This window comes from Recurvomyces mirabilis, assembly GCF_035927965.1.
Source record: "Recurvomyces mirabilis strain CCFEE 5264 chromosome Unknown scaffold_8, whole genome shotgun sequence".
Lineage (NCBI taxonomy): Eukaryota > Fungi > Ascomycota > Dothideomycetes > Mycosphaerellales > Teratosphaeriaceae > Recurvomyces > Recurvomyces mirabilis.
In genome coordinates this window covers 72,946-96,541 of record NW_027041942.1, presented here as the reverse complement: position 1 = coordinate 96,541, position 23,596 = coordinate 72,946, and the positions used below count along the sequence as shown (strand labels likewise).

Below are 23,596 nucleotides of genomic sequence, written 5' to 3'. Positions count from 1 at the left end.
TTTGACGCAATCATCCTCGTTGTCCGAAAGCTCACAGTATGACAGGCCGTCTGCGCTCGGGTCGATAATGCCGGGCACGCTGAGAGGAGTGCTCGGTATCACATTAGCATGAGAAGGCACGTGGCCGGACACAAGCGAGGTGGCAATGAGCAGGCGTAGCGTAAGGAACATCCATCGATCGTTATCTCAGGCCGATCCTTGTATCCAGCAATACAGAAGCCACTTATCAACAGGTCGCTCTTAGCTCCTGCACGTCTGATTCATCCATACTATCTCAGTGCCCTCCAAGATGATCCGAACTCCCTCCACCACCACCACCTCTCCAGACACCCAACCACCCCAGTCCGCTCTCGCTTCTACTGCCCTCCTTTTTCCGCAGCACTTCCTTTTCCACATCCTTGGCTTTAGCCACATTTGACGCTGTCTCCATCCGCATCCCACTCCGCATCGTCTGCTTTTCCTTCTCGAGCCTGGCGAATTGCTTCTCTACTGCTGCGAGGAGATGTTTTGATGGCTCGCCTGGTCCACGATGGTAAGGACGCGGGTTTTTGGCTATAGGGAGGAGGACTTGTTCTGCGACTCCGAGCGCGGGTTCGACAAGGTCGAGATTATGGAGGATGTCGGCTGGGATGGCTAGGTTGAGGCGGTTCGGTATTGTGGCGAGGAGTGCTTTTGTTGGGTCGAGTGATGTATTCTTGCTTGGATTGGGTGGGGAAAGAGATGTTGTTGGAGTTGTTGGGGTAGGCGTTGGAATATCTGGCGTCGCAACAAAGCGAGGTGAGGGCAAGGCGGTGTTGTGCTCGCCCGTTGTAGGATCATGGGGCTCTGCTGTAGGCGGTCTCTTATGGATGTTAGGGAGTATGCTTTGAACCATCGTCGCCGCAGACGCCGCCGTTGCAGGCATACCAGATGGTCTTGCGAGCTCAGGAATGGGCTTTGAAGAGTCGGCAACAGCTCCCGAAACATTTCTGGCGGTGGTGGGCTTTGACGTCTGTTGCGTTCCCGGAGGAAGAGCAGCGGGGTTGACTTCTTGCTTATGCTCTTCGCGAACATGATCTTGCGCAGCCTTGCTCAATCCTCTAGCATCGTGGAACGTCTCAGAATGCACAGGCGGTTCGGGGGTTGAGTCTTCCTCATCATGGCTGTTGTGCACGGTATCCACAGCCTGCTGTACCAAGCCCAGGAGCTCAGAGACAGACTATTGTCTGCCGTGTGACTCCCTAGCCACGTGTACAGTACGCTCGCGTCCATCATCATTGGCAGGACGCAGCCCTGTTAGATCGTCTTTCGAGCTTGTAGATGCCAGGGTTTCTGCGACTGCCCGCAACTCCTTGGATAGTCTCTGCAAGACTAGCGTAGTGGGTTGGTTAGATGTCTTGTTGATCACGACTCTCTCCAGGATGCCTTGGCGCTCTATGATAGCAGCATAGACGCCCTGGCCCAGGGCCCCGGTTACGATCGAGTCGCGCAGATAGTCCTGTGTCGACGCTTGCTTGTGGTCGACCATTGCCCGCTTCTCCGTAGGCATCGCACTACCAGTGTTTCTGGTCCTAGGCGTTGTACCACCACTATTCGTCGGGGTTGATGTGCCAGCAGCGCCATCATCGTCCTCTCCGTCAGCCTCACGCACAGGCCACATAATATCCCACATATCCTCCCTCCTCCTAATACTCAACTCGGCCTTGCAATCCGGACAAGTCTCACTACCAGTTTTACCACCTTTCCCTTCACTACCGCTAGAGCCCTGCGATCCACTGAGTCGGACATTGAAGTCAAAGTGCACGTCCGGTCCTATCCAGGGACTCGTGGCTTCCATCTGTCGCATATTGACTAAGCCTGTAGGATGATAGGCGCCGTTCCTACCCTTCGCAATCTGGTCCTGGGTAGGTTTGTGCTTACGGCCGTGGCGGACGCATTTCTCTCTTGTACCTGAGAGGTAGATTGAAGGTGAGAGGAGTGCAGAGTTGGGATTCGAGATGTATGGGCCGGCTAGGTGCGCTGAACCAAGGGTCGGTCTTGTAGACGGCGGCAGAAATTGGCGACTAGTCGATGTAGAGGCCGAGGTGGCGGCCGTCGACGTGCGAGGGAGCAGTGCAGTAGGTGTAGCTGTTTGAGGCAGCGGCGAGAGCGTAGGATGTGTAAGCTCTGGCGACGATTTACTCAGTATAGGTATAGGTTTCGTCGGCTTAGGTGTATGTAGATAAGGCTCATCATCCAGTTGAGACCTGTACAATGGTGACTCGGGCGGAGGAGCAGCAACCCGCATCTCTCTCCTCTTGGTGCGTAGCTCCTGCGCAGCCTTCGCATCCTGCGCACTCAGCTTGGTCAGTCCAGGTAACGGCTTCCTCGTCGGCATACTTTCGACCTTGGCTTGCCGCGCCGCCTGCTCCTCCAAAGCACGAATGCGATCTGCCACCCTTCCAGTCGCAAGTGGTTTTCTCGGCACCGTCGTCCCAACGTTTTCAGCTGTACCGTCCATACCGCCAAGATTACCACTACGAGCCACCCACCCCATCAAATCTTCTTCCCCAATCTCTCCACCTTCCTCTCCTCCCGATGCCACCACATCCTGGCCTTGACGCCTGCCCAGAACATCCCCGCCTTGGTCGCGAACCGCCCGCCGCTCGGTACAGCCTCTATCCCGCTCCCCAAGCCTCTCTCCGTTACGGGGGTGAAACCACGACTGCCAGGCTTCGACGCCGGATAGGCATGATCCTCCTGCCTCTGTGATTCTGGCAGGTGCTCCATCTCGCGGTTGTGGCGGCCGCTGCTTTCTGGATATACCTGTTTGGGTCCGACATCTCGGGTTGGAGTCGTCGTCGTGTTGGCTGGTGGTACGGCAGGGAGGTTCGGGTTCGATGATGCTCGCCACCGTGCCAACGCTTCTTCCCGCTCGATCGCCGTCTCCCTGATGACCGATGAACTGGGCTGCGGCGTGACGGTCGTGCTTGGGTATGGTGTCGCAGCAGGGGTCGTTGCGATCGTACTTTCCGACGGCTTTGGAGTGATCGCCGCGCTCCCACCCACTTTCGTCGTCGCAGTGGAAGTGTTTGTCTGTATCCGGGTGAGGATGCTCTGGTTGTCCCGATCCTCGCGTACATCTCGCTCCAGCGTCTCGGCCGAGTTGTACCGGGAATGTGGCGTATAGAGCGTTTTGAGCGAAGCAGGTATTGAGGGCTGTTTTTTGAGAAGGCGTTGGATGAGAGGCTTCTTCTCGGAATTGTCGTCCGACTCGGAGGGCTCTTGGCCATGTGGAAGGTTCGAATAGGCTGGGGTTGGAGCTGTTGGTAGAGCTGCTGGTGGTACTGCTGGTGGTGCTGCGCATGCGGCGCTTTCTTGGGTGGCGACACTGACGCAGGACTTTTTCTTGCGAAGAGAGAGTTTTGAGATATGGTGGCGCTTGTGCCAAGTCAGCACTTTGGTGTTGCTACGACTGGTAATGCAGACTCACAAGGAAGTTCTTCCCGAACACCATCCTGTAGCTTTGCTGGGGTAGTAATGAATTCCGTGCCTGTCGCCGAGAATGTCTGGGAGGATACAGAGGTAGCGGTCTCGAGGTCCTGGCGCAAAGACTCCAGCAGCCAGGACAGCATTAGCCGGCATGCATATCAGACGCGCTCAGATAGCGCTATGAAGGGAGTCGAGTAGGAAACAAGACAAAAGAATGTGAATGATTATGGAATCATGGAATTATGCGCTTCGTCAAGACCGCAGTGTGCACCTCTACTGAATATGGTCAGCAGGATGCAGTGTTTGAGTTGCGACGCGTGGATCAGCCGTATAGCAGGCGCGAATAGCAAGATACGGCAGCTGCGTCTACTATTGTAGACGGAGCCAGAAAGACCGGCTTGACTGCAGGTGCGATGCAAAACTCGAGCAATGTTACAAGGTATATACACTCTCGCGGACTTCAACTCTATTTGAGAGCAGCCTGAAGGCTCTCGAGGACCTATGTAGATGTTAGCATTCGCCATCCGCACTACTACTATCCAATACCGTAGTAGACTCACCTCAAGCTCAATGTTCGCCTCAGCCTTGTCCTGCTCACTGCCGCTTCCACTAGCAATCTTCTGCGCCTCGGAGATCTGGTTTCGCACGCTCTCAGCGCTGAAGTCCTCGAGTGGGTAGCCCTCGACGGCGTTGATGCTGAGCTGGGAGTCGGGCTGCACGGTTGCGAAGCCGCCGGACACTACCGCCAGATATCAGTATCATCATTTCCTTGTGCAAGATGTGGTCGTCATCTTCTCGAGCAGGTCTTGAACAGAGGTGCCACGTACGGAAAAACTGCTTGCTGCCTCCAGCCTCCTCAATGATCTCCACGAGACCTGGCTTCAACTGCTCGATGGATGGGACGTGCTGGGCGAGGATACCCATCTCTCCAGACTCGGCTGGAATGTTGACTTGTACGCTATTGACCACCAATATCAGTACACATATCCCTCTCATCTCATCGTCCTCGTTTGCGCTGCCGACAACTTCGGATGGTTGGCGAGTACGTACACGTCTTGCGATTTGTAGATGGCCTGATCAAAACATGTATATCAGCACACATCCCGTCACTTTCTCTGTTTATACCAGCACCAAAACATACCTGATGCGGCAAAGCCAAGCTCAACTTGATCTTGTCCGGCGCGACATCCGCATACCCATGCCGGGTTACGGGCACTCGCATCGCGGACGAACGAGCGCGAACGGCCGCGCGGGCGACCTTGAAGGAATTCATCGTATGTATCGTGGAGGAGGGTAGGAATGTATTCAATGTCGAGCTCAACGACAGCCTTCTTCTCTTTCGCCAAAGGAGAGCTTCAACTTCGAGGTTTGAATGCTCCGGCCGAACTGCGGAGAGCGGCCACACCCGCGGCACAGTCACGTGAAGCTGTTGCGGGACTGTGCATCACGAAGTCTTGGTGCCCAGGTCTTGGGGCAACCATCAAGACAACTTATCCCTTTCATAGTTCTGGTAAGAAAATGAGTAACTTTATAGCACGTGACTGCCGTTACTTCGCCTCATCGACGATGTGATAAAATGTCTAGCCCAGTCTTCCCGACTGTCATCTCAAAATTCCTCGCCACCTGGAAAAGCAACAACCATGGTCAACCTTCTCAAGCCCAAGACCTGGCGACGGAAAGACCACTTCGAACGTCAAGACATCCACTGCTGCGCCGAAGAGCGCAATCTCTGGCGCCAAATCGCTCGAAAGAATGGCATCATCCCACAGTCGAGTGGCTACATCGCCCCAGCAAGCAGTCCAACAGACCGCAAAGCCAGCATCTCCATCCGGCGAAAAAGCCGTCAACATTCCATCGTCCCGGTCCCGATCCCTCCACCTGTCATACCCTTCAACCTCCTAGGTCTCCCACTGGAATTGCGTGAAAGGATATACTACTACTACTTCCAACACCACGGCGCCCAACGTCTGACTCCCTTCCGCCTCCCACCAATCCATACACCGAAACTCCACGACCTGTACTATTACAAACCCATCCCACCCCACGAACCAGCCTTGACCATACTATCCCGTCAGACCCGAGAGGAAAGCTTGAAAGTGTTCTACTCCACCTACCGCTTCCCTCTCATCATCCACGCTCCAGGATCTCTAGGCCACTACGCCCCAGTCCGCTGGTACCATAACCTCGACCCCTCCAATCTCGCAGCGATCAAGCACTGGGAACTCTTCTTCTGCTTCGAAGCGGATCTTTGCGCCATGGGTGTACGGCAGGCGGATGCTTTTATCTTAAACGTTGATCTCGATCCGAGGACCGGTGGGTTCGAGCTAGTGGTCGCGGAGAGAGCTTTGGTGGTATGACTGTTGCGACGTTGGCAGAGAGACGGGCGATTACTGTTCGTACCAGACGGGTGTTAGGGGAAGTGGTGAGGGCGCCTGGGATTGGGCGATGGGGTGTTGGGGAGTTGGAGAAGTTTGTGCCGAGTGCGAGACTTTTGGCGTGATGATGTAAGTATGGAGTTTTGTGTAAATTACGAAGGGAATGATGAGTATGATGGCACATGAGCTGCGAAACGATGACTTTTGATTGTCTTCACGTACGCTAGTAAGGCATGCGATCTGTGTATAGAAAGTGGCGGAATGGACTTGATGGTTGTAATCAGTATCTGTACCTTTTAGCTATAGCGTCTATATTGGCAATACGCCTCTTCTCAATGCTGTCGAGTCCCTAAGTCCGAAAGGGCTCACTTCCCACCATTCTTCCTCTCCTCCTCATCCTCCTTCAGCACCCGCTTGACCACATCATCCAACCCCTCATCCTCCAACCTCAACGCCCCATTCACGAAATCCCCTCGCTTAGTCCACTCGGCATCCACAGTCCCCAACCACCACACCAACTCCTCAACCGCCTGCTTACCCCCCTCGTCCCTCTTCCTCTCTTCCTCCTTCCTGAAACTTTCCGAATCCAAAATCCTCACATCCCACTCCCTTCCGGAAACCCTCTGAAACGCCTCCACAACCTCCTTCTGCGTCAAACAAAACGACTGCACGAAAACCATCTGATTAATTCCTACATCCGGATACAACAAAAGCCGTGCCGTCGCCTCCCCCACACGAGCAAGAGTGGAAAACGAAGCCCTCCACTTCCCCGCCACCTTCACATCTTCCGGATCGCTGAGGACATCCGCCCTCCGCTCCCCCGGCCAGACATGAATGAACGATGCCTGCCAATCGAAAAAATGCCCACACACCACACTCGTCCACGTAAACTTCCCCTCGTTCCCCTTCTCCCTCGCAAGCCCTTGCAAATACTCCCTCAACTCCGTCTTCCGCTTGTACAACGGCACGAGATTCTGCGTCAAAGCGGAAGAACTATCACAGCTTCCGAAATCGGCAGGGATGAATCTGTATACGCCCGCTTGCACACAAGCATCTGCCAACCGTCGCTGGATCTCGACTTGACTGCCTTTAATCGTGGCGACTAGGGCGTCTTGGCCACGGAGCACGGGGACAAGGTCCGAGATTGTGAATTCATCGGAGATCTTGTGGACCGGGATGTTTGGGCCGAAGTCGTCCGGGGTGGTGGAGGAAGAGCGTTTGAGGATCTGGACGGTGAAGTTGGCAGAGAGGAGGGCGTGGAGGACTGCGAGGCCGAGTTTGCCGTTGGCGCCTAGGAGGGTGACTTTTTTGATTGCCGGGGGACTGCTTGGTTCCTGAGATGGCGACATCGCCGTGGGGTGGATGGCGTGATGAGGTTGATGTCGCTTTGGCTGACTAGTAGTGGATCCCGGTGTACGCAATGAGTTTATTTGACGAGCTCCTTTTCAACGGCGGCTATGGTAACAGTAGCCTTACACCTGAGTCGCCGGGGATCCAGTGGCGGATTAATGTATACTGTTCAAAGAATGAGGAGGAGGAACAAAGTCGTGAGTCAAGAAGTCACAATGTGGGAGTTCGTGCCTTCTCCACCAATCGAGTCGTAGGAAAGCACGAATATATATCTAAATATGTGACATTGCAAGAGCAGCATGGTATTAACATACTGCGAAAAGGCTTTTTTAGCTAGCACGCTGGAAATTCTTACATCAGGTTGGACAGAGTCTACAAGCTTCCGGGAAAAGCCAAGATCACGAGTGGAAAAAGTGCAAGATACGACGACTAGCTTAGCCCTGAGGGCCCTTGTACCGTTCACAAAGAATTTTACTTCATGCATCCCAGTACAGTCATCTCCTAGACACTGATGCTGCATCACTACACTCTCATAATACCGCTAATCCTCATCCCTCCTCCCGTCCCGTCCCCTCCCCCTGTTCCCCCCCCAAACCCACAAACCCACAAATCATCAAGGCTGACTCGGCCCCAAAATCCTCTGACACGCCTCAATATCCCCCACAACCTCATTAAAAGCATCCTTCACCGCAATCACAACCTGCACGCGATTCCAATTCCCCCGCGTCCGCCAAATGACATCCATCAACCTTGAAGAAATCTGCTCCAGTTGCTCGACCGAACATCCCGATGAGGAGTGTGTGAGGTGGTAGTGCAGTTGTTCGACTGTGGCGAGGTCGATTATGATTCTGCTTGGAGGGGGAGGTGCGGGTGGTGCGGGATCGGTGGGGTTAGGGGTGGGGATCGGTTCTGCTCCTCCTTCGAGAGCGGTGGGGACAGGATTGTTGAGGAGGGCGTTGATACTGCTGTGCCCCCTCACTTGGCCCCCAACACCACTACCACCACCACCACCACCAAGATCGCCAGACGACGTACCCGCACCCACAGTCGCCGCATTCGACATCGTCGGAGCAGCAGGCGGCCCCATCGGCTGCGAACCCCCCCCAACCCCCTCATACTGCTGTTGTGGCTGAGAAGCCGAAGCCTGACTCCCACCGCTCCCGCCTTCAGGCGGCTGCGTATCCGGTAACTGGCTCCCCCCCTCCTGCGGCCCAATCATACTGAAATCCGGCCTTCCACTTGTCCCTGCTCCTGTCGTGGTACCCCCACGATGACCATTCGTGTACTGCGAGTTCACGCTATACGGACCACTACTCCGATGACTTTTATCGCTTGTCTTTTGTCCGGAAGTGGTGGTGGAAGCACTATTTGGATAATTCTCCGGTTGGGAACCGGGGGCTAGGCGCGTGAGACCGTGGCTTTGGGACCGAGAGAGACCCCCAGGCTGGGTCCCCGGCTGCGTATTCTGTTGGTGATGTAGAAGCTCCTCCTGGCTCGGATCCAACATCTCCTCGTCCTCATCCCGACCCAGATGTCCTTCGCCAACCAGTGTGCCAGCACGACCAGCACCACCACCACCACCACCACCACCACCAGCCGAAGACCCATTGGTCAAGCCATGACTATGACTCCCACTCCCATTCGTCGTACTCCAGGGATTCGCACTCTCCGGAAACCCCCCTCCCACACCCCCCACCGAACCTCCGAAAATTCTACTAGGCGTTACGGGAGCAGCAGCAGCAGCAGCAGCACCATCAAACAACCCCGTCCTCCTCCCCCCGGGAATTTCTTGCCCCAGCACAACCGGCCCAGAATCCTCCGTCGTCGTCTTCGACGCCCCGACAACCGGAACATTCCCCACCCCAGACGGTAACCCAATCCTCGGCACACCACCCCCACCGACCCCCCCGCCAACCTCCCTCCCCATAACCCTCCCAACCCTCTCCCTCTCCCTCCCCACCTCCCTCTCATAAACCGCCTCACACTCCCCACACAACCCCGGCTGCATCTGCTCCAGCGTCCCCATATCCACCTCCACATTCGCCAACATCTCATTCGCCTTCAACGTCCTCTCCTGCTCCCCCGAAACCCTCGCATCTTTAGCCAACCGCTTGATATCCGCCAAAAAATCCCGGGGACGCTTATAGTACCCGTTACTCAGCCGTTTCTCGATCGTCACGATTTCGAGGTTGTAGTAGAATTTCCCCGTGCCCACCTCACGCAATCCGGGGACGCCTTTTTCGTCTTTGTCTAGTTCGTATGGGCGGAAGAGACGCTGTGCGGTTTTTTGCTCCTCATTTAGATCCGTGGTGATGAGGTCCGGGTTCTGTTCGTCGTAGAGGTAGCTGATGGCTGCGTCGTCGATGACGGGGGTGCGGAATTTTTTGTACTTGAGCTTGATCTGGTCCATGACGGATTGGATGTGGAGTTTGAGCATGTTCAAGGTGGTGCGGTCTTTTTTCTTTTGTGCGCGTTGTTCTTCTTTTGTTAGGCCGCGTTTTGGTTCTTCCAGGACGGCGGCGACGGGGAGTTCGGCTAGTTTGCGTCGTTTTCTGTTTTCTGGTTCTGGGAACTCGGAGGGTGCTTTGTTGATGAGATCGATGACGCCCTGGAAGAACTCGTGTCTTGACGGCTTGTCTGGTCGCGCGAGTATATATCGATTCTTCGAAGAGTAATTAAACAAGTCCTGAATCAACCTCTTGTCCGTTTCGCGAAGATCAGATTCGCGCGTGATATCACGATCCATCACACCCAGCACCAACACCGGCTCCGTAGGATTCAAGCCGCGCAACAGTCCAGCAAAAGTGCGTATCGACGAGTCCGAAAGCGTCTCATACCAGATATCCACATTAGGCAGGTAAATGACGCTAGGTTTATGGCGTTTGACCTCCTCAAAAAGCTGCACAATAGCAGCTTCGGGTGACTGTAGAAAACACGTTAGCACATCACCTCCTCCCACCCACCCACACACACACATGTAGAAGACATCCAAAGACTCACCCTCGTGGAATCCCTCAAAAGCGTAGCCATATCAAAACCCTGGACATGCACCCCCTCGAACTTACTCAACAACGCCGCACCAAGATACTGCTGCCCCATCCCCCCAGCCCCATGAATCAACAATCGCGGCCGGAAAATCCTCGCGCTCTCAAACCGCCTCTGCATCGTCTCCCGCTCGAACCCCAGCTCGTCTTCGCGATCATCGTACATCGCCTCTTCCAACGCCGTAGCTTTCCTTTTGCGGGGCAAAGCGTCGTTGAGACGGTTCGTGAGTTCTAGAAGCGGTTTGCGGAGTAAGGGTTCGACGTCTTTCTTCAATGGCGCGGCGCCGGAAGCTACGGAGCGTTCCGAGGAAGGGATGATTTTGTTCACGGAAATCATGAAGTCCTTTGCCATGACTTTGATCGTGCTGGGATCGATGACGAGTTTCTTGTCGCTGGCGTAGATTTGGGGATAAGTGCCCTGTACAGCATTCAGCGCGGCTTCAGTACATAGGGCGCGGAGATCGGCGCCACCGTAGCCGCGGGTGATTTCGGCGAGGTTGTCCTTGAATGCGGGTTGAAGCTCGGGATCCCAGCCTTTGGTGTGGATGTCGATGATGGCGCGGCGGGCTTTCTGGTCCGGCAAAGCGAAGTAGAACTCTCGGTCGAAGCGGCCGGGTCGTCGGAGAGCTGGGTCCACGGAGTCGGGACGGTTGGTCGCTCCGATGACGATGACTTGGCCTCGACCGTCCATGCCGTCCATTAGGGCGAGGAGAGTGGCGACGATGGAGGCGTGGATCTGTTCTTGTTTGCTTGAGCGGACGGGGGCGAGGCCATCGATTTCGTCGAAGAAGATGATGCTGGGTTGGTTTTTGCGGGCTTCTTCGAAGAGCAAGCGGAGTTGTTTCTCGGCTTCGCCGACCCATTTGCTGAGCGCATCGGCGCCTTTTCGCATGTAGAATGTTACTTTCTGGCCATGCGAACTCACACTCGAAGCTAGTGCGCGAGCTAGAAGTGTTTTACCAGTACCCGGAGGGCCATGGAATAGAACACCACGAGGTGGCGTGACATGGAAGCGCTGAAACACTTCTGGGTATAGCAATGGTAGCGCGACCATCTCCTTCAGCCGATCGATATGATCATCCAACCCACCAACACCATCAAAACTGACATTCGGATCGACACCAAGCGGATCAGCATCAGCCAGAGCTTTCTTATCCTTGACCTTGCCAAGACCCGGAGGCCCGCCACCAGGACCTTGGATAGGATCGCTGTTCAATGCCGGTGGAACAAAAGGCTTGGGAAAGGCAGAGGTGGGCGTCATACCCACAGTACCACCAAAGCCTTGCTGTCCACCTCGAGCCTCGTCATCACTGCTATCCGAATCCACACCTCCCGTCGCCGCAGCACCATCAGGTCCACCGAACACGGGTAGAGGACCACCTGCACCGCCGAAAGGACCCATGGTGGAGAACAGGCTGCGATAAGCACCCCCACCACCTCCAGTCCGTCGATTACGCTGCGGCGTGGCAGCAGTCGCTATAGCATTCTCATCCTCCTCCAACGTATGCAACAGCTCCGGCCTCAGAATCCGATAATCCGGCCTATTCCCCCTATTCCGCAAATTCGGCTCAAAAGCAATCTCATTCCGAGTCGAAGGCCGCTTGCGCGTCCGCTTGTTCCGTCGGGCATCCTCGTCCAGCTCGGCAGCCTCATCGGCAATCTCCTCCGGGTCCAGCTCCTCGTCCGCCTCCTCCTCCTCATCCGACCCATGTCTTCGCGAGCGACTTCTCTGCGAAGCCGTCTTGCGTGAGAGTCGGCCGGACCGCCTCCCACTCCTGCTATTCCCATCGCTATCCCCGCGAGGGATCTTGAGTAAATCATCCGACTCGGACAAGTTCTCCTCTACATCTGCTTCGGCGTCGGCCTCGGGGTCAAAGTCACTACTAGGTTCCGCCCCCGACTTTCTCGCCCGCAAAGATCGACCACCAGTCTTGAGGATAGGTTGGGAGGTTGGTGGTGTGGAGGCTTTGTGGCGCTGTCGAAGCGAGCGTCCGCCTTTGATGGGAGCCTCGTCTTCGTCGTCATCTTCCTCCATCGATTCCTGCACGATGCGATCTTCCTCATCTACGCGCTCCATGATCATGTCCTCGTCTTCTTCGTTCAGCGCGTCGGCTTCGACAGGCGCGATATCGACGCCCAACTCATCCGCCAGCTGCGAAGCAATGATCTCGCCCTGCCCAGTCTGTTGTGTGGGTTGCGAGTCCTCTTGTGATGCCTCCATTATCGCACTGGGCGGCTTCTTCAATCCTTTGCCACCTCTCGTAGGCCGACGTGAGCCCTCAGGCTCCGGCGTCGCAGTGCCAGCCCTAGTGACCTGCTCATGCCTGCCCGAGTCCGTCAACGCGACCAAAGGCTCCTGATCATCATGCGAGATGCGACTACTCCTCCGTGTGTTGATGCCACGGTGTTCAGCCGGAGTAGATTCTTGCCTCCCGATACTCTTCCCACCCGTGCGTGTCCGTAGTGATCGTCCACCCTCCATGATCGAAGGTACTTTGAGCTTGAGGACGAGTGATGGCGTGACTGCTGGTGCCGGTCTGGAAGTCACACCTTGCACACCTTGACCGCGTCTACTACCTCTCACACCAGACGTAGGTCCTAACGGATCGGCCTCACTATCCACCGCCTCGATATCGTCTTCAGAAGGATCCTCGTACTTGACCGGCTTCTTAGCAACGGACCTCACACTCCGCCCCGTCCTCGGATTCGTCTCGACCACCACCTCTTCCGCATCCGCATCCGAATCCGCAGCAAAATCCACCTCCTCGTCCTCTTCCTCCTCACTAATCTCGTCGCTATCCGCCTCGATATCGTCCTCGCTATCGCCGTACTTTTCCCGTCGTCGCTTGGCGGGTCTGTTGCTGCTGCGCGCCGAGGGTTTGGGTCGGGAGGAGCGGCCTTGGGGTCGGGGGCGAGGGCGAGGGCGAGGGCGAGGGGAGGAAGTGGCGGCGGCGCCGTATGTTTCGTCGTCGGAGTCGGATTTGGTGGGGTCGAATTGCTCGAAGAGTTTCCGCTTGGACATGGCGATGGGCGCGTGGAGTGAAGTGACGTTGCGTTGGCTGGCGTTTGTCCGTTGTCGCCTGTTCGCTAGCGTTGTTCTTTTCACGTGCACTGTCGCCTATTGTATTGATCCTTGTCCATGCAATGATGCTTCACATGTGATCCTTACACGAGTCTTCGCTAGAGAAAACGGCTTTGTCGCGATCGAGGACGTGGATGACTGTCACGCGCGTGGGTGTACGCACAGTAGCAAGCACACGAAACCCAATACAGAAAAGCGAAGCAAAGCAAGGAGACGAGATGATGATGAGATGGATGAGATGCACACCACTCAAGGCAGCGATACCCTCTTCCACCTCCTGGTTGGCTGACCTATTCGATGGGCGCCTCGCCAAAAGAAAACTGGAGCAGTGGTGGTCCGTGCATATTTGTGATACTCCGATCGGCGCTAGAGGCTGCAAAGTTGCTCGTCGCTTCCGAGCCACGATGCGACGACATAGATTCAGTTATTATCAACATTACACCAGCACGTTTCTATTCGTGAAAATGAGTCTTGATCGAGTCGCCAGGTCGCGCTGGTCGTGATGGTATACATACTGATGGCTTTTGGCTTCGTGGACGAGAAGTGTGTGTCTATACATATGTTACAAATATCTAGAGGACTCCCGCTGCTCCTGTCCGGCGTGATATAAGCGTGCAGCTGTCGCATGGCTGCTGGTAGTCAATTTCGACCTCACTTCCTTCCTCGTGCACGTGACCCGCTTGCTCATCAAGGCTTGAGCTTGGAGCTTGGAGCTTTCCATTTCCAGATCTCGTCCAGCATTTCTCCTCCTTGACCGCTCAGTCCACATCAGAACATCAGGCTGCCCGTACATACATGAAGCACCGTAACATGGTCGCTTTCGGATCTTAGCCTGAGGTCATTGCGCAGTCTCATTGTTACATCTTCGCTCGACGTGATGTCTCGCAGACGTCTAAAGTACGTATGAATGCGCGAATGAGTTGCAAAAGGCGAGGACGATGGATGAATGGAATAGAGCTATCAGTATCTGCTCCATGTAGGAGCAGTAGTGTCCATCATACCACTGGATAGAGGCGCTATGTACATACAGATTCCGTACGTGGGTGGAGAGTGCTTAGTCATGACGAAAGCTTGGACCCGGAACGAGCCATTCGTGAGTTCTGAGTAACGCGTGAGCTTCGCGGTGTCGCATTGGAGGCCCGTAGCTTTTGTAACTCTACTCAACCATCAACAACCAATAATCTTCCTTTATTCCTCAACTTTCCCTTCCCAATCTACCCGCACACTTTTCACCCCATAACCATGACCGACTACGTCAAGAAGAAGAACGACGACCTCAGCGCCCTCTGCAAAGACCGCGGCCTCCCCCACGGCGGCAAGAAAGCCGACCTGGTCAAGCGCCTTGAAGACTACGACGCGACACATAGTACCTCAGCACCTGCCGCGACAACAACAACAACAACAACGACCTCTGCCGAAGACGAAGAAATCGACTGGGATGAGGAGCCTGCGGCAGCCACGACAGCCCCAGCCGCCGACGCGATAGCAGCGGGAGGGATAGGCGAAGTGAAGAACCCGGCTGCTGTACCTAATCAATCTATTGTGGAAGATCCCGCGACGACGAACGATCTCTCGGTCACGAATCCCGACGCAGCAGCTACCGCACCTGCAAAAGAAGGAGAAGAAGAAGAGGCGGAGAAAGTGCCAGGAAAGGACTTCACCTCCGGCCTTGCAGACCGCACAATAGACGAGGAGATAGAGAAGCGGAAAGCGCGCGCGCGTAAGTTTGGTTTGGCCGAGGATAGCGATGAGATTCGTTTGCTGGAGCGGGCGAAGAAGTTTGGGGTCCAGGATGCTAGTTTGGTGCCGGGGATGCTGAATCAGGCCCTCTCTACTCAACGGGAGAGGGGGGAGAGGAAGAGGGGGACGGGTGCGGGGGGTTTGGATGTTCCTTTGAGTGAGGAGAGTGGGGTTAGGAAACGTGGCGGGGGTGCAGGGAGGGGTGGGAGGGGTGGAACGGGTGGGAGGAGAGATGGTGGTGCTAATGGTGGTGCGGGGAGGGAGAGGAGTCGGACGCCTTTGGAGGGGAGGGGGAAGAGTGGTGGTGGTGGTGGGGGTGCGAAGGCGAGTGGGAATGGGAGCTGGATGACTGAGGCTGACAAGGCGAAAGCTGAGGCGAGGAAGGCGCGGTTCGCGGGGACTGGGTGATTGTGCAGATACAGGTTAGATTGACTCTTCTTCGGCGTCGATCAAGCGAATGTATCAATCACTAAGGGCAGGAAAACCCTCTGCAGGGTATGCATGTGCATGTGCATGTGCATGTGCACTGTGTAGAAGGCGAGGTAATTTTCACAAGAAGCGTGAAATGCTTTCCGCCATCTGATTATCCTTGTACGTCTAGCAGCGACTCTCTGCACAAGGCCAGGAAAAGCCCAGGCCTCACCAATCTGTCCCGAGCAGGTCTCTCGGCCAAGCGTGCCGTTGCGTCTCTATAGAGCTCCGGCCTGTTTCCCCATCCTCCACCTCTCACGTTTTGCCCTGGCTTGCCCCCTGGAGCAGCAGGAAAGACTTCTGCCATTCTTCTCTGTTTTATATGGATCTTCACGCTCCTGGACGAAGCTTGGGTCTAGGTCTCACCATTTTCGCGACACATGTCTCTCTACAGATTGGTATGGCGGCAGCCTTACAGCTTCGGCTGGCCTTTCCCTCCATCCCCTTCCCTGTCCTTCGGATCCCACACCTGCACCTTCCCCACCCCTCTCGTCCTCCAATCCCGTGGGAAAAATTCCGGCCCAAGAACCTTCTTCACCACTTTCCCCGTCCCCGATTTCGGCAGTTCAGCCATCGATACTCGTAACAGCGTAGGTAATTTATACCCCGCCACCCTGCCCCTTAAATCTCTCCTTAACTTCTCGATCGTAAGATGGTGTTTCATCCCCGTTGCTCCGAGGGGGTATTTCATCACCACCACGGCTCCTACACGTTCCCCGAATTCCTCTTCGTCCGGCACCCCGACGACCATGACTTCGGCTATGTAGTCCAGACCTAGGATCTCCCGTTCGATGTCTAGGGCGCTGATTTTGTAGCCGCCGGATTTGATTATATCTACGCTTGCGCGGCCGAGGATCCAATACCAGTCCCCTTCTTGACGGGCGATGTCGCCGGTGCGGTAGTAGCCTTCGGTATTGTGGGCGGCCTGTGTAGCGGAGGGCGAGTGCAAGTAGTGAGAGAACATTTCTGCACTGCGGACGAGAATCTCCCCTTCGGAGGAGGGGGAGGTGGAGAGCTGGACGTCTACACCAGGGGTTAGGATGCCCACACTCCCATCTGGCACCTCTTCTTCTTTCATGTCGTCTGCGCTGGGGTCGCGATAGGAATGGTACGGCATACGAAATACGGCCCCTATCTCCGTCGCCCCATACCGCAGTAGAATTTTCTTCCCTAAAATCTCCGTCCAGAAATCCGCGATCGGTTTTGGAAGGGCGCTGGTTCCGCATAAGCAGGCGCGGAGGGTGCGGGCGCCCGCGATGTATTCGGATTTTTCTGCGGGGGTTTGGGGGGAGATGGTGCTTTCGAAGTACCGCCGCATTCGCATGTAGATTGTTGGGACGCCGGAGAAGAAGGTTAGACGATCTGCGGCGGACTTGGAAGTATGACTTCGACGCCACCGCTCCCAGGTCCAGGCCTCGCTGAATCCACTAGATTTGAACTCGATGGTTGCCCCCGCTACGAGGAAGGGGAAGAACATTATCCCTAGCCCCGTGGCGTGGTGGACTGGTAACACGTGGAGGAGAACATCTGAGGGAGTGACGGCGTAGTGGTCTGCTATTCCGAGTGCGTCGGTGAAGGTATAGGAACGTCGCATGACGGCTCCCTTTGGTGGACCCGTCGTGCCGGATGTGAAGATCACCACGCCCGGGGCGGCGTCGGAGAGAGGGGGATTTGAGGAGATTTTGACTTCGGCTCTTGGGAGTAGGGGAGCGGAGGTTGAGGGGGCGATGGGAAGGCAGGTGAATGTGCTGGTGGGGTCGGAGTCTTTGATTTCTTTCTCGAGGGACAGGCCAAGCTGGAGGGTTGAGGTGGCTGTTAGCACGGCAACGGAGTGCGAGGTCGTGATGAAGTATTTTGCTTCTGAGACGGGGAGTGCGACGCTCAGAGGCACGACGGCGGCGCCTAGGGCTAGGACCGCGAGCATGGCTACTGTGTATTCGTAGCCGCCTGGGGCGAGGACGGCGATGTAGATTGCTCCATCTTGGCGTTCTAGCGTGGATAGGGTTGACGGGCCTAGTTGGGAGTAGAGTCGTTGTCGGAGGTGTAGGACGTCGGAGAGGAGTTGGTGGTGCGTTGCTTCTTGTCCTGTGGTCACGTCTCGGATGCAGAGGCGTGGTGGTTGGACGTAGGCGAAGCGGAGGAGGCGGGAGAAGAGGCCGTGGTTGGGGAAGATGTTTCGGCCGGTATGGGATGGGATGTTGGTTGTCCGGTCATGATTTGATGCTGGTTTTGATGGGGTAGACATTTTGGAGGTCAAGCCGGACTGCGGCGCTTTCAATGTCGCTTTCATATGTCGAGCCCCATCTTCCCATTGGCCAGAAGATCTCTCAATGACCTTAACCTCGTTGTCTAGCAATTCTTCGATTGTGTCGGAAATGTCGTTGATGGTTGGCCTGTTGTCGACGTCGTCAGTCATGAATTCAAGTCCTGTGTCACCCGTCTTATAGCAATCCAGTCATTGTGACATTGATATGCTATGATTTCGATCGAAGTCGCTATGGTCAATGTCTCTGTATTGCCGCCGGCTGTAGGCCATGTGCGCGGGGTGTTGATTGTGGAGTGTGGAGAGGTGGCGTGGGGTCGGCTGCATCGTGCCGACGAGAGGCGGTCTCGCAGATCGATGCCGAGGGTATTATGTTGACATCCTACACGATGTAGAATATCATCATGCTCACCTCTGGGAACGATCGAGAAAGAGCTGTGTGTTTTCTGCAAGTTGATAAATCTTGAGTCAAAACACCCTCTGGCTACATGTATCTACTGGGAAAATCCAGGCGAACAGAAGCATAGCGGCTCGCTCGAGGAGGACTTGAGCACGATCACTACCATCACCTCGATCTATAGATCGCCTGGCACTGCTATTATAAGCTCCCAATTCTGGCATCATGCCCGACTTCACTGACAACCTCAAACCCTCCAAGCCTGATGGGCCTGAAATCCTGGCAAAAGAACGAGCGCAGTCCGATGTTCCCATCGATGAGCTAGCTTCTCACCTGCTCTCCCGCAATGACTTTCTTACCCGCCAGGAACGTGTCCTCCGTGTACTGGAGAAGGAGCCATTGTTCAACAAGTCGAAGCAACAGAACTTATCACGCCCAGAACGCTATCATCTTGGTCTCGCCCGCGCGAAGAAATTGAGGCGTCTAGCTGATACCCATGGCTGGGACGCGGAAGATCAAAGTATGTCGTCGTACCTCTGCGACGACGTAAGTCCATATATGGTCCACTATGCCATGTTCATCACCACAATCCGCGAGCAAGGTGACGAACAGCAGAAGGCATACTGGATGCCCAAGATCGATGCGATGGACGTCATTGGCTGCTACGCCCAGACCGAACTTGGCCACGGAAGTAACGTCAAGGGACTGGAGTGCGAGGCACGATGGGACCCGAAGACGAAGGAGTTCGTGCTGCATAGCCCGTATATCAGCTCGAGCAAATGGTGGAATGGGACCATGGGTCGGACTGCTAATCATGCCATTGTGGTTGCTCAACTGAAAGTACCAAAGTCGCCAGGTTCGACGGACTATGTTGATCATGGCCCGCATCCATTCGTTGTGCAAATCCGAGACTTGAAGACACACAAACCTTTGGATGGCATCGCGGTTGGCGATATAGGTATGACTACCAGCGGTCGGGAATGAAGCCCACCATACTTATAATTTTACGACAGGTCCCAAATACGGCTATGCTCCGATGGACAACGGCTACATGCTGTTCGATCACTTTCGCATCCCACATTCAGCCATGCTGTCGAACTACTCTAGAGTCGATCCAAACACCTGCACTTACAGTCGGCCTGCCAATCCAGCTGTGGTCTACGGTAGCTTGACAGCTGTGCGAGCGAGCATCATCATGCACGCAAGGCTAATCATGGCTAGAGCTGTCACGATTGGGGTCCGATATACATGCGTCAGACGGCAATTCCAGGATAGGGATAGCAAGGATAGAGGTGCTCCTGAGCTTTCCGTGCTAGACTATCCAACTGTGCAGATCCGCATTCTGCCAATCTTAGCAACTGCTTTTGCATTGCACTACACGGGCGAGGCAATGCAGAAGCTCTACGAAGGCACAAGAGCACAAATTGACAAAGGTGACTTCAGCAAGCTTGCAGTGTTGCACGCCCAGTCTTCTGGTCTCAAGAGTCTTTGTACCGAGCTGGCAGCAAATAGCATCGAGACTTGTCGACGAGCTATGGGTGGGCATGGCTTTGGCGGCGGCAGTGGGTATATCCAGCTTAATAACGACTATCTGTCGAAGCCCACGGTCGAGGGTGACAATTGGATGATCACACAGCAGACAGCGAGCTATCTCATCAAACGCATGTCCGCCGCAGTATCCGGCAAGGGTCAAGCTGAGGATGAGCTCGAGGCAGCTTGTCGAGACTGGCTGAAGAACGGCGGAAGGAGCAGCAGTTCACCTTTGCCAGTTTTCGACTCCGACGAAGCAATCGTGCAAGCCTTTCACAGACGCTCCCGATACTCGACGTACCAAGCATACATTGAGCGAGAAGTCAAGAAGCGAAGCTGGAACAGCATGCAAATTCAACTGCGGAAAATCAGCCACGCAGAATCTCAATCGATCTTGGTCACAAATTTCTTCGAAGCTATTACGGCCGAACCTTCTGGCATTTCGTCCGTTTTGAGAGCGCACCTGGCAACACTCTTCCGCCTCTTCGCGTTTTACACGATGGACGCTGAAGCTCGCGACTTTGTAAAAGCCAACGCCGTGTCGAACGCCGATTTGGACCAGCTACCAGCCAAGATCCAGGACTTGATGGCACAAATCCGACCGCATGCTGTGCGTCTGGTGGACTCGTGGAAAGTACCTGACTTCCTCCTTGACAGTGCATTGGGACGATATGACGGTAAAGTCTACGAAGACCTGTTCAATCGGGCACACCGGCTTAATCCGTTGAACGAGATCACATTCAACCCTTACTACAAGAGCGACGAGATTGTGATGGGAAGCGGCAGTGATGAGCTCAAGAAGATCTTGGCGAAGCTGTAGTCGAGTTTGCTTTTCGTTGCATTCATATCTTAGCTTTAGCAGGTGATCCTGTAGCTCTGCCGTGTACATAACTGATCTCTCGGAATGCCTTTCCTGCATCACCATAAAGCTCATTTCGCAGAGCAGAGTACACACCCATCTTAGCTTTGGGTGCCCACTTCCTCGCCAACTCCAAGGCTACGTCGAGCATCTTGTCAGGCTCAGCAACAGCATCTACAATACCGTCCTTGTACGCTTCCTGGCCAGTCCAGCGTTGCGCTTCGAGAAGCATCGCTCTCGCGACTTGTGGTCGGAGCTTCATACGTGGTAATGTGCCGATACCTGGGAACTGAAGGCCGAGGTTAACAGGTGGCATGGAGAAGTAGCCGCGTTTGCTGTTCATGACTCTGTAATCGTGGCTCAGGGCGAAGGGGCCTGCACCACCGAATGTATGGCCTGTGATGAGTGCTATAGTTGGGAATGGGAAGTCCACGATAGTTGCCAGGAGTGGGAAGAAGCCTTCGGAGTTTGCGAATGGGTTGCTGTCTGATTCATCGAGCTCGAGACCCTGATAAGGTTGTCAGTTCAGCCGGGCAGGTTTGCGTATCAAACTATGGCTTCGCCTACTGTGCACCAGAACTTCGCATCGTTACCTTTCGTAATCACAGCACCTTCACTGTCAGGTCCTAGTATCTTTCTGGCTGTGTTGAAGGCACCGATGAGTTTCTGAGCATATGCACTGTTGATACGGTTCTCGGGTGCCTTGCGCATGGTGATGACGAAGACGTTGCCATCGTGGCGATCAAGCGCAAGATCTTGCTCGTCGATTATGGACTCTGGCATGGTTGGGTCCAATTGATTTACGACTCCTAGATCTCTTGGGGACCAAAGGTCGACTGATGTGATGTTCCGTCGTGAGGAAGATGAGTATCGATTCAAGAGCCGAGGTGTTCGCGGGGAAATCTGGAAATCTCCTACAACAACCCGACATCGCCATTACTCTAACATCTTTCGTCCTATCTGCGTCAACCCAAGCAGGCTGTTTATCGAGCTGATGTTGTGTTGATCATTGTCCGAGGTTTCAGACCATCGCCACCTGCTGGTCTTGCAGAATGATTTCAACGCAAGCCTCATCGTGGGAGTTTCAGTGATCTTGCTCTCACCACACGAGACTGTTGGTAGCTCAAGACGCTTTGCACGCTAGGAAATCCGCACGAATAATCCCACTAGTTGAGCCATGCAATACGTTGCAGACGCCGAACATGTCATTCGGGTGGTGAAACGCTCGTGAACATACGCAGAGTCAAGACCCTTAGCCGCTTGTTTGAAAGGCCACCATGCTGGTCGATGTTGTCTTCGTTCGAAACCAACCTAGGGTTGCCGTAACGATACCCTGTATATGCAAGCGTTTCGAAGTAGGTCAATCAGCCCTTATGCGTGACGTTTCACTCAGTACGATGTACAAAGAACGCGGGCTCGGACGGGATGAAGGAACAGACTGCCACAGACAACCAAAGATAGTTCCTTGCTACTGCAAAATCATCTCCTGTCAGGTGCTTATCCTGCTGGAAACTATGCTCCGTCACACAAGAAAGTCATCAGCTATCAGACCGGGAAGATTCGGACGTTCTCAAAAGCGATTCTCACTGTGCACGCTACCTCCCTGGTGGGATGGCAAAAGAAAACAGGTCGTAGTCATGTATGAGGGGCTGTGTGAGAAGTGGTCAGCATGAGAGGCATCAGTCGTAACTGGACGACGAGGCTTCTGGCGGCTCTGATACTGATAATATTGCCGTCTTCGTGCGCGGTTGATGCAGCTCGCAAAACGTGGACCAGCCCTTGCTGTGGATCTTGCTGAAGGTAAACATCCTTGTCGTACAACCTATAGTCTTCGGATTTGTGGATGAATAGCCAAGGCATCACTAGACGTACTCAGCTCAGGCTATTGTCTGCAGGTAGAAACTTAAAACGCGCCGTGGTTGACGCAAGTATCCCGGTCAGACCATGCTGTTCCACATATCCAGAGCCAAGTAGTGGCAAAGGCCAGTTGCACTTTTGAGGAGAAGGCATCGTTCGAGTCTAGATGAGCTTCATATGGTCTCCGACCGATGCTCGCTCTTGCATAGCGCCGTCTTCATCTGAGTAGTAAGCCCGGAAACATGCAGGCAGGGCAGAATGCGGAAGTAGGGCAAACTCGTGCTCTTGTCCAGTAACAATGGTGAAATTCTGAAGCATCTGCCGTTGGGCACTCGGCAAACAAGCCGACCATAGCCAGAGGCTTGACGGATCACGAACCTAAAGTATGGTTACCGAGAAGGGCCCACGCTGAGCAGTGGCGTCAGTCTCTAATCTTCCGCATGCCCAGTAAGGGCTCCTAATGTTCCTGAGGTTCGCTCACCACCTATACGGGAGCAGATTTTTGGCGTAGACTCACTGTCTTTGCGTAACTGCCTCGATTGATATACAAGCATCACGTGTCGCACCCGGTATGAGTGTCAACACCGGGTTGTAAAGAAAGAGTATACTACTGGGGTAGTTGAGACTACACTACTGCATCGTGAGAAAACCGTTAGGATAAGTAAAAGGAAATCCCCGAGCCACATCCCGGCTCGAGCTTCTTTCGTCACTCACTAGCGGCTTTTCCTGCATTGTCCCGTCTCCTCACCTCACCCTTTTGCGCTAAGCAGCTTCACAACACATCCACGCACGTACGAAAGCGTTTTCTCCTTGTGGTAACAGAACTCTGACTTTGGTACCTGCAGCTCACAGCCGTGCTGTCCGCTAGACGTTACTGCTGATCCCGAGCCTATACCGCCGCGCCATAGGCTGGGCAGCAGGCACACGAGCAACTTGGAACGCCATCTGCTTGGAGCCTATTGCCACGAAACCGTCTCTGGCTCCGCCGACAACCGAAATCGCCCAAAGACATCAAGGTACCTAGCAGCCACGATCCATGGCGGCGCTGCTGCTAATCCCCGGAGAACAAACGATGCCCGCTGGACAGCTGGATACATGCTGCCACTCTTGCGTAGGACGTGTCAAGCCTGGCAACCTCATGAGCAAACTCAGCGCTCTCATAAGTTGTCCGAGCACTG

The 23,596-nt window shown here is 54.8% G+C and overlaps 11 protein-coding genes across 11 annotated transcripts; 3 read left to right on the top strand and 8 right to left on the bottom strand.

Annotated features, from left to right (window-relative positions):
• Positions 1-274: 274 nt before the first annotated feature.
• LTS14_003644 (uncharacterized protein) lies at positions 275-2,479 on the bottom strand (the record flags this gene model as incomplete). Its single annotated transcript, XM_064836347.1, has 2 exons — positions 275-1,168; positions 1,235-2,479. The coding sequence occupies 2 exons, from the start codon at positions 2,477-2,479 to the stop codon at positions 275-277; spliced, it is 2,139 nt and encodes a 712-aa protein (XP_064695738.1).
• Positions 2,480-2,514: 35 nt separating this feature from the next.
• On the bottom strand, positions 2,515-3,603 carry LTS14_003643 (uncharacterized protein; the record flags this gene model as incomplete). The annotated part of the gene is given in 2 exon segments (XM_064836346.1): positions 2,515-3,433; positions 3,452-3,603. 2 exon segments carry the CDS (start codon positions 3,601-3,603, stop codon positions 2,515-2,517), a joined length of 1,071 nt encoding a protein of 356 aa, XP_064695737.1.
• Positions 3,604-3,916: 313 nt separating this feature from the next.
• ATP16_2 (delta subunit of the central stalk of mitochondrial F1F0 ATP synthase, atp16) lies at positions 3,917-4,374 on the bottom strand (the record flags this gene model as incomplete). The annotated part of the gene is made up of 3 exons (XM_064836345.1): positions 3,917-3,949; positions 4,011-4,189; positions 4,278-4,374. 3 exons carry the CDS (start codon positions 4,372-4,374, stop codon positions 3,917-3,919), a joined length of 309 nt encoding a protein of 102 aa, XP_064695736.1.
• A 68-nt stretch (positions 4,375-4,442) lies between these two features.
• Positions 4,443-4,672, bottom strand: ATP16_1 (delta subunit of the central stalk of mitochondrial F1F0 ATP synthase, atp16; the record flags this gene model as incomplete). The annotated part of the gene is made up of 2 exons (XM_064836344.1): positions 4,443-4,523; positions 4,592-4,672. 2 exons carry the CDS (start codon positions 4,670-4,672, stop codon positions 4,443-4,445), a joined length of 162 nt encoding a protein of 53 aa, XP_064695735.1.
• An 86-nt stretch (positions 4,673-4,758) lies between these two features.
• LTS14_003640 (uncharacterized protein) lies at positions 4,759-5,807 on the top strand (the record flags this gene model as incomplete). The annotated part of the gene is made up of 2 exons (XM_064836343.1): positions 4,759-4,960; positions 5,035-5,807. 2 exons carry the CDS (start codon positions 4,759-4,761, stop codon positions 5,805-5,807), a joined length of 975 nt encoding a protein of 324 aa, XP_064695734.1.
• A 383-nt stretch (positions 5,808-6,190) lies between these two features.
• On the bottom strand, positions 6,191-7,174 carry LTS14_003639 (uncharacterized protein; the record flags this gene model as incomplete). The annotated part of the gene is made up of 2 exons (XM_064836342.1): positions 6,191-6,670; positions 6,698-7,174. 2 exons carry the CDS (start codon positions 7,172-7,174, stop codon positions 6,191-6,193), a joined length of 957 nt encoding a protein of 318 aa, XP_064695733.1.
• Positions 7,175-7,788: 614 nt separating this feature from the next.
• Positions 7,789-13,241, bottom strand: YTA7_1 (TAT-binding protein-like protein 7, AAA ATPase; the record flags this gene model as incomplete). Its single annotated transcript, XM_064836341.1, has 2 exons — positions 7,789-10,098; positions 10,176-13,241. The coding sequence occupies 2 exons, from the start codon at positions 13,239-13,241 to the stop codon at positions 7,789-7,791; spliced, it is 5,376 nt and encodes a 1,791-aa protein (XP_064695732.1).
• Positions 13,242-14,543: 1,302 nt separating this feature from the next.
• On the top strand, positions 14,544-15,449 carry LTS14_003637 (uncharacterized protein; the record flags this gene model as incomplete). The annotated part of the gene is made up of 1 exon (XM_064836340.1): positions 14,544-15,449. One exon carries the CDS (start codon positions 14,544-14,546, stop codon positions 15,447-15,449), a length of 906 nt encoding a protein of 301 aa, XP_064695731.1.
• A 475-nt stretch (positions 15,450-15,924) lies between these two features.
• On the bottom strand, positions 15,925-17,928 carry LTS14_003636 (uncharacterized protein; the record flags this gene model as incomplete). The annotated part of the gene is made up of 1 exon (XM_064836339.1): positions 15,925-17,928. The coding sequence occupies one exon, from the start codon at positions 17,926-17,928 to the stop codon at positions 15,925-15,927; it is 2,004 nt and encodes a 667-aa protein (XP_064695730.1).
• A 469-nt stretch (positions 17,929-18,397) lies between these two features.
• On the top strand, positions 18,398-20,522 carry LTS14_003635 (uncharacterized protein; the record flags this gene model as incomplete). The annotated part of the gene is made up of 2 exons (XM_064836338.1): positions 18,398-19,130; positions 19,186-20,522. The coding sequence occupies 2 exons, from the start codon at positions 18,398-18,400 to the stop codon at positions 20,520-20,522; spliced, it is 2,070 nt and encodes a 689-aa protein (XP_064695729.1).
• A 22-nt stretch (positions 20,523-20,544) lies between these two features.
• Positions 20,545-21,344, bottom strand: LTS14_003634 (uncharacterized protein; the record flags this gene model as incomplete). Its single annotated transcript, XM_064836337.1, has 2 exons — positions 20,545-21,069; positions 21,129-21,344. 2 exons carry the CDS (start codon positions 21,342-21,344, stop codon positions 20,545-20,547), a joined length of 741 nt encoding a protein of 246 aa, XP_064695728.1.
• Positions 21,345-23,596: the final 2,252 nt, after the last annotated feature.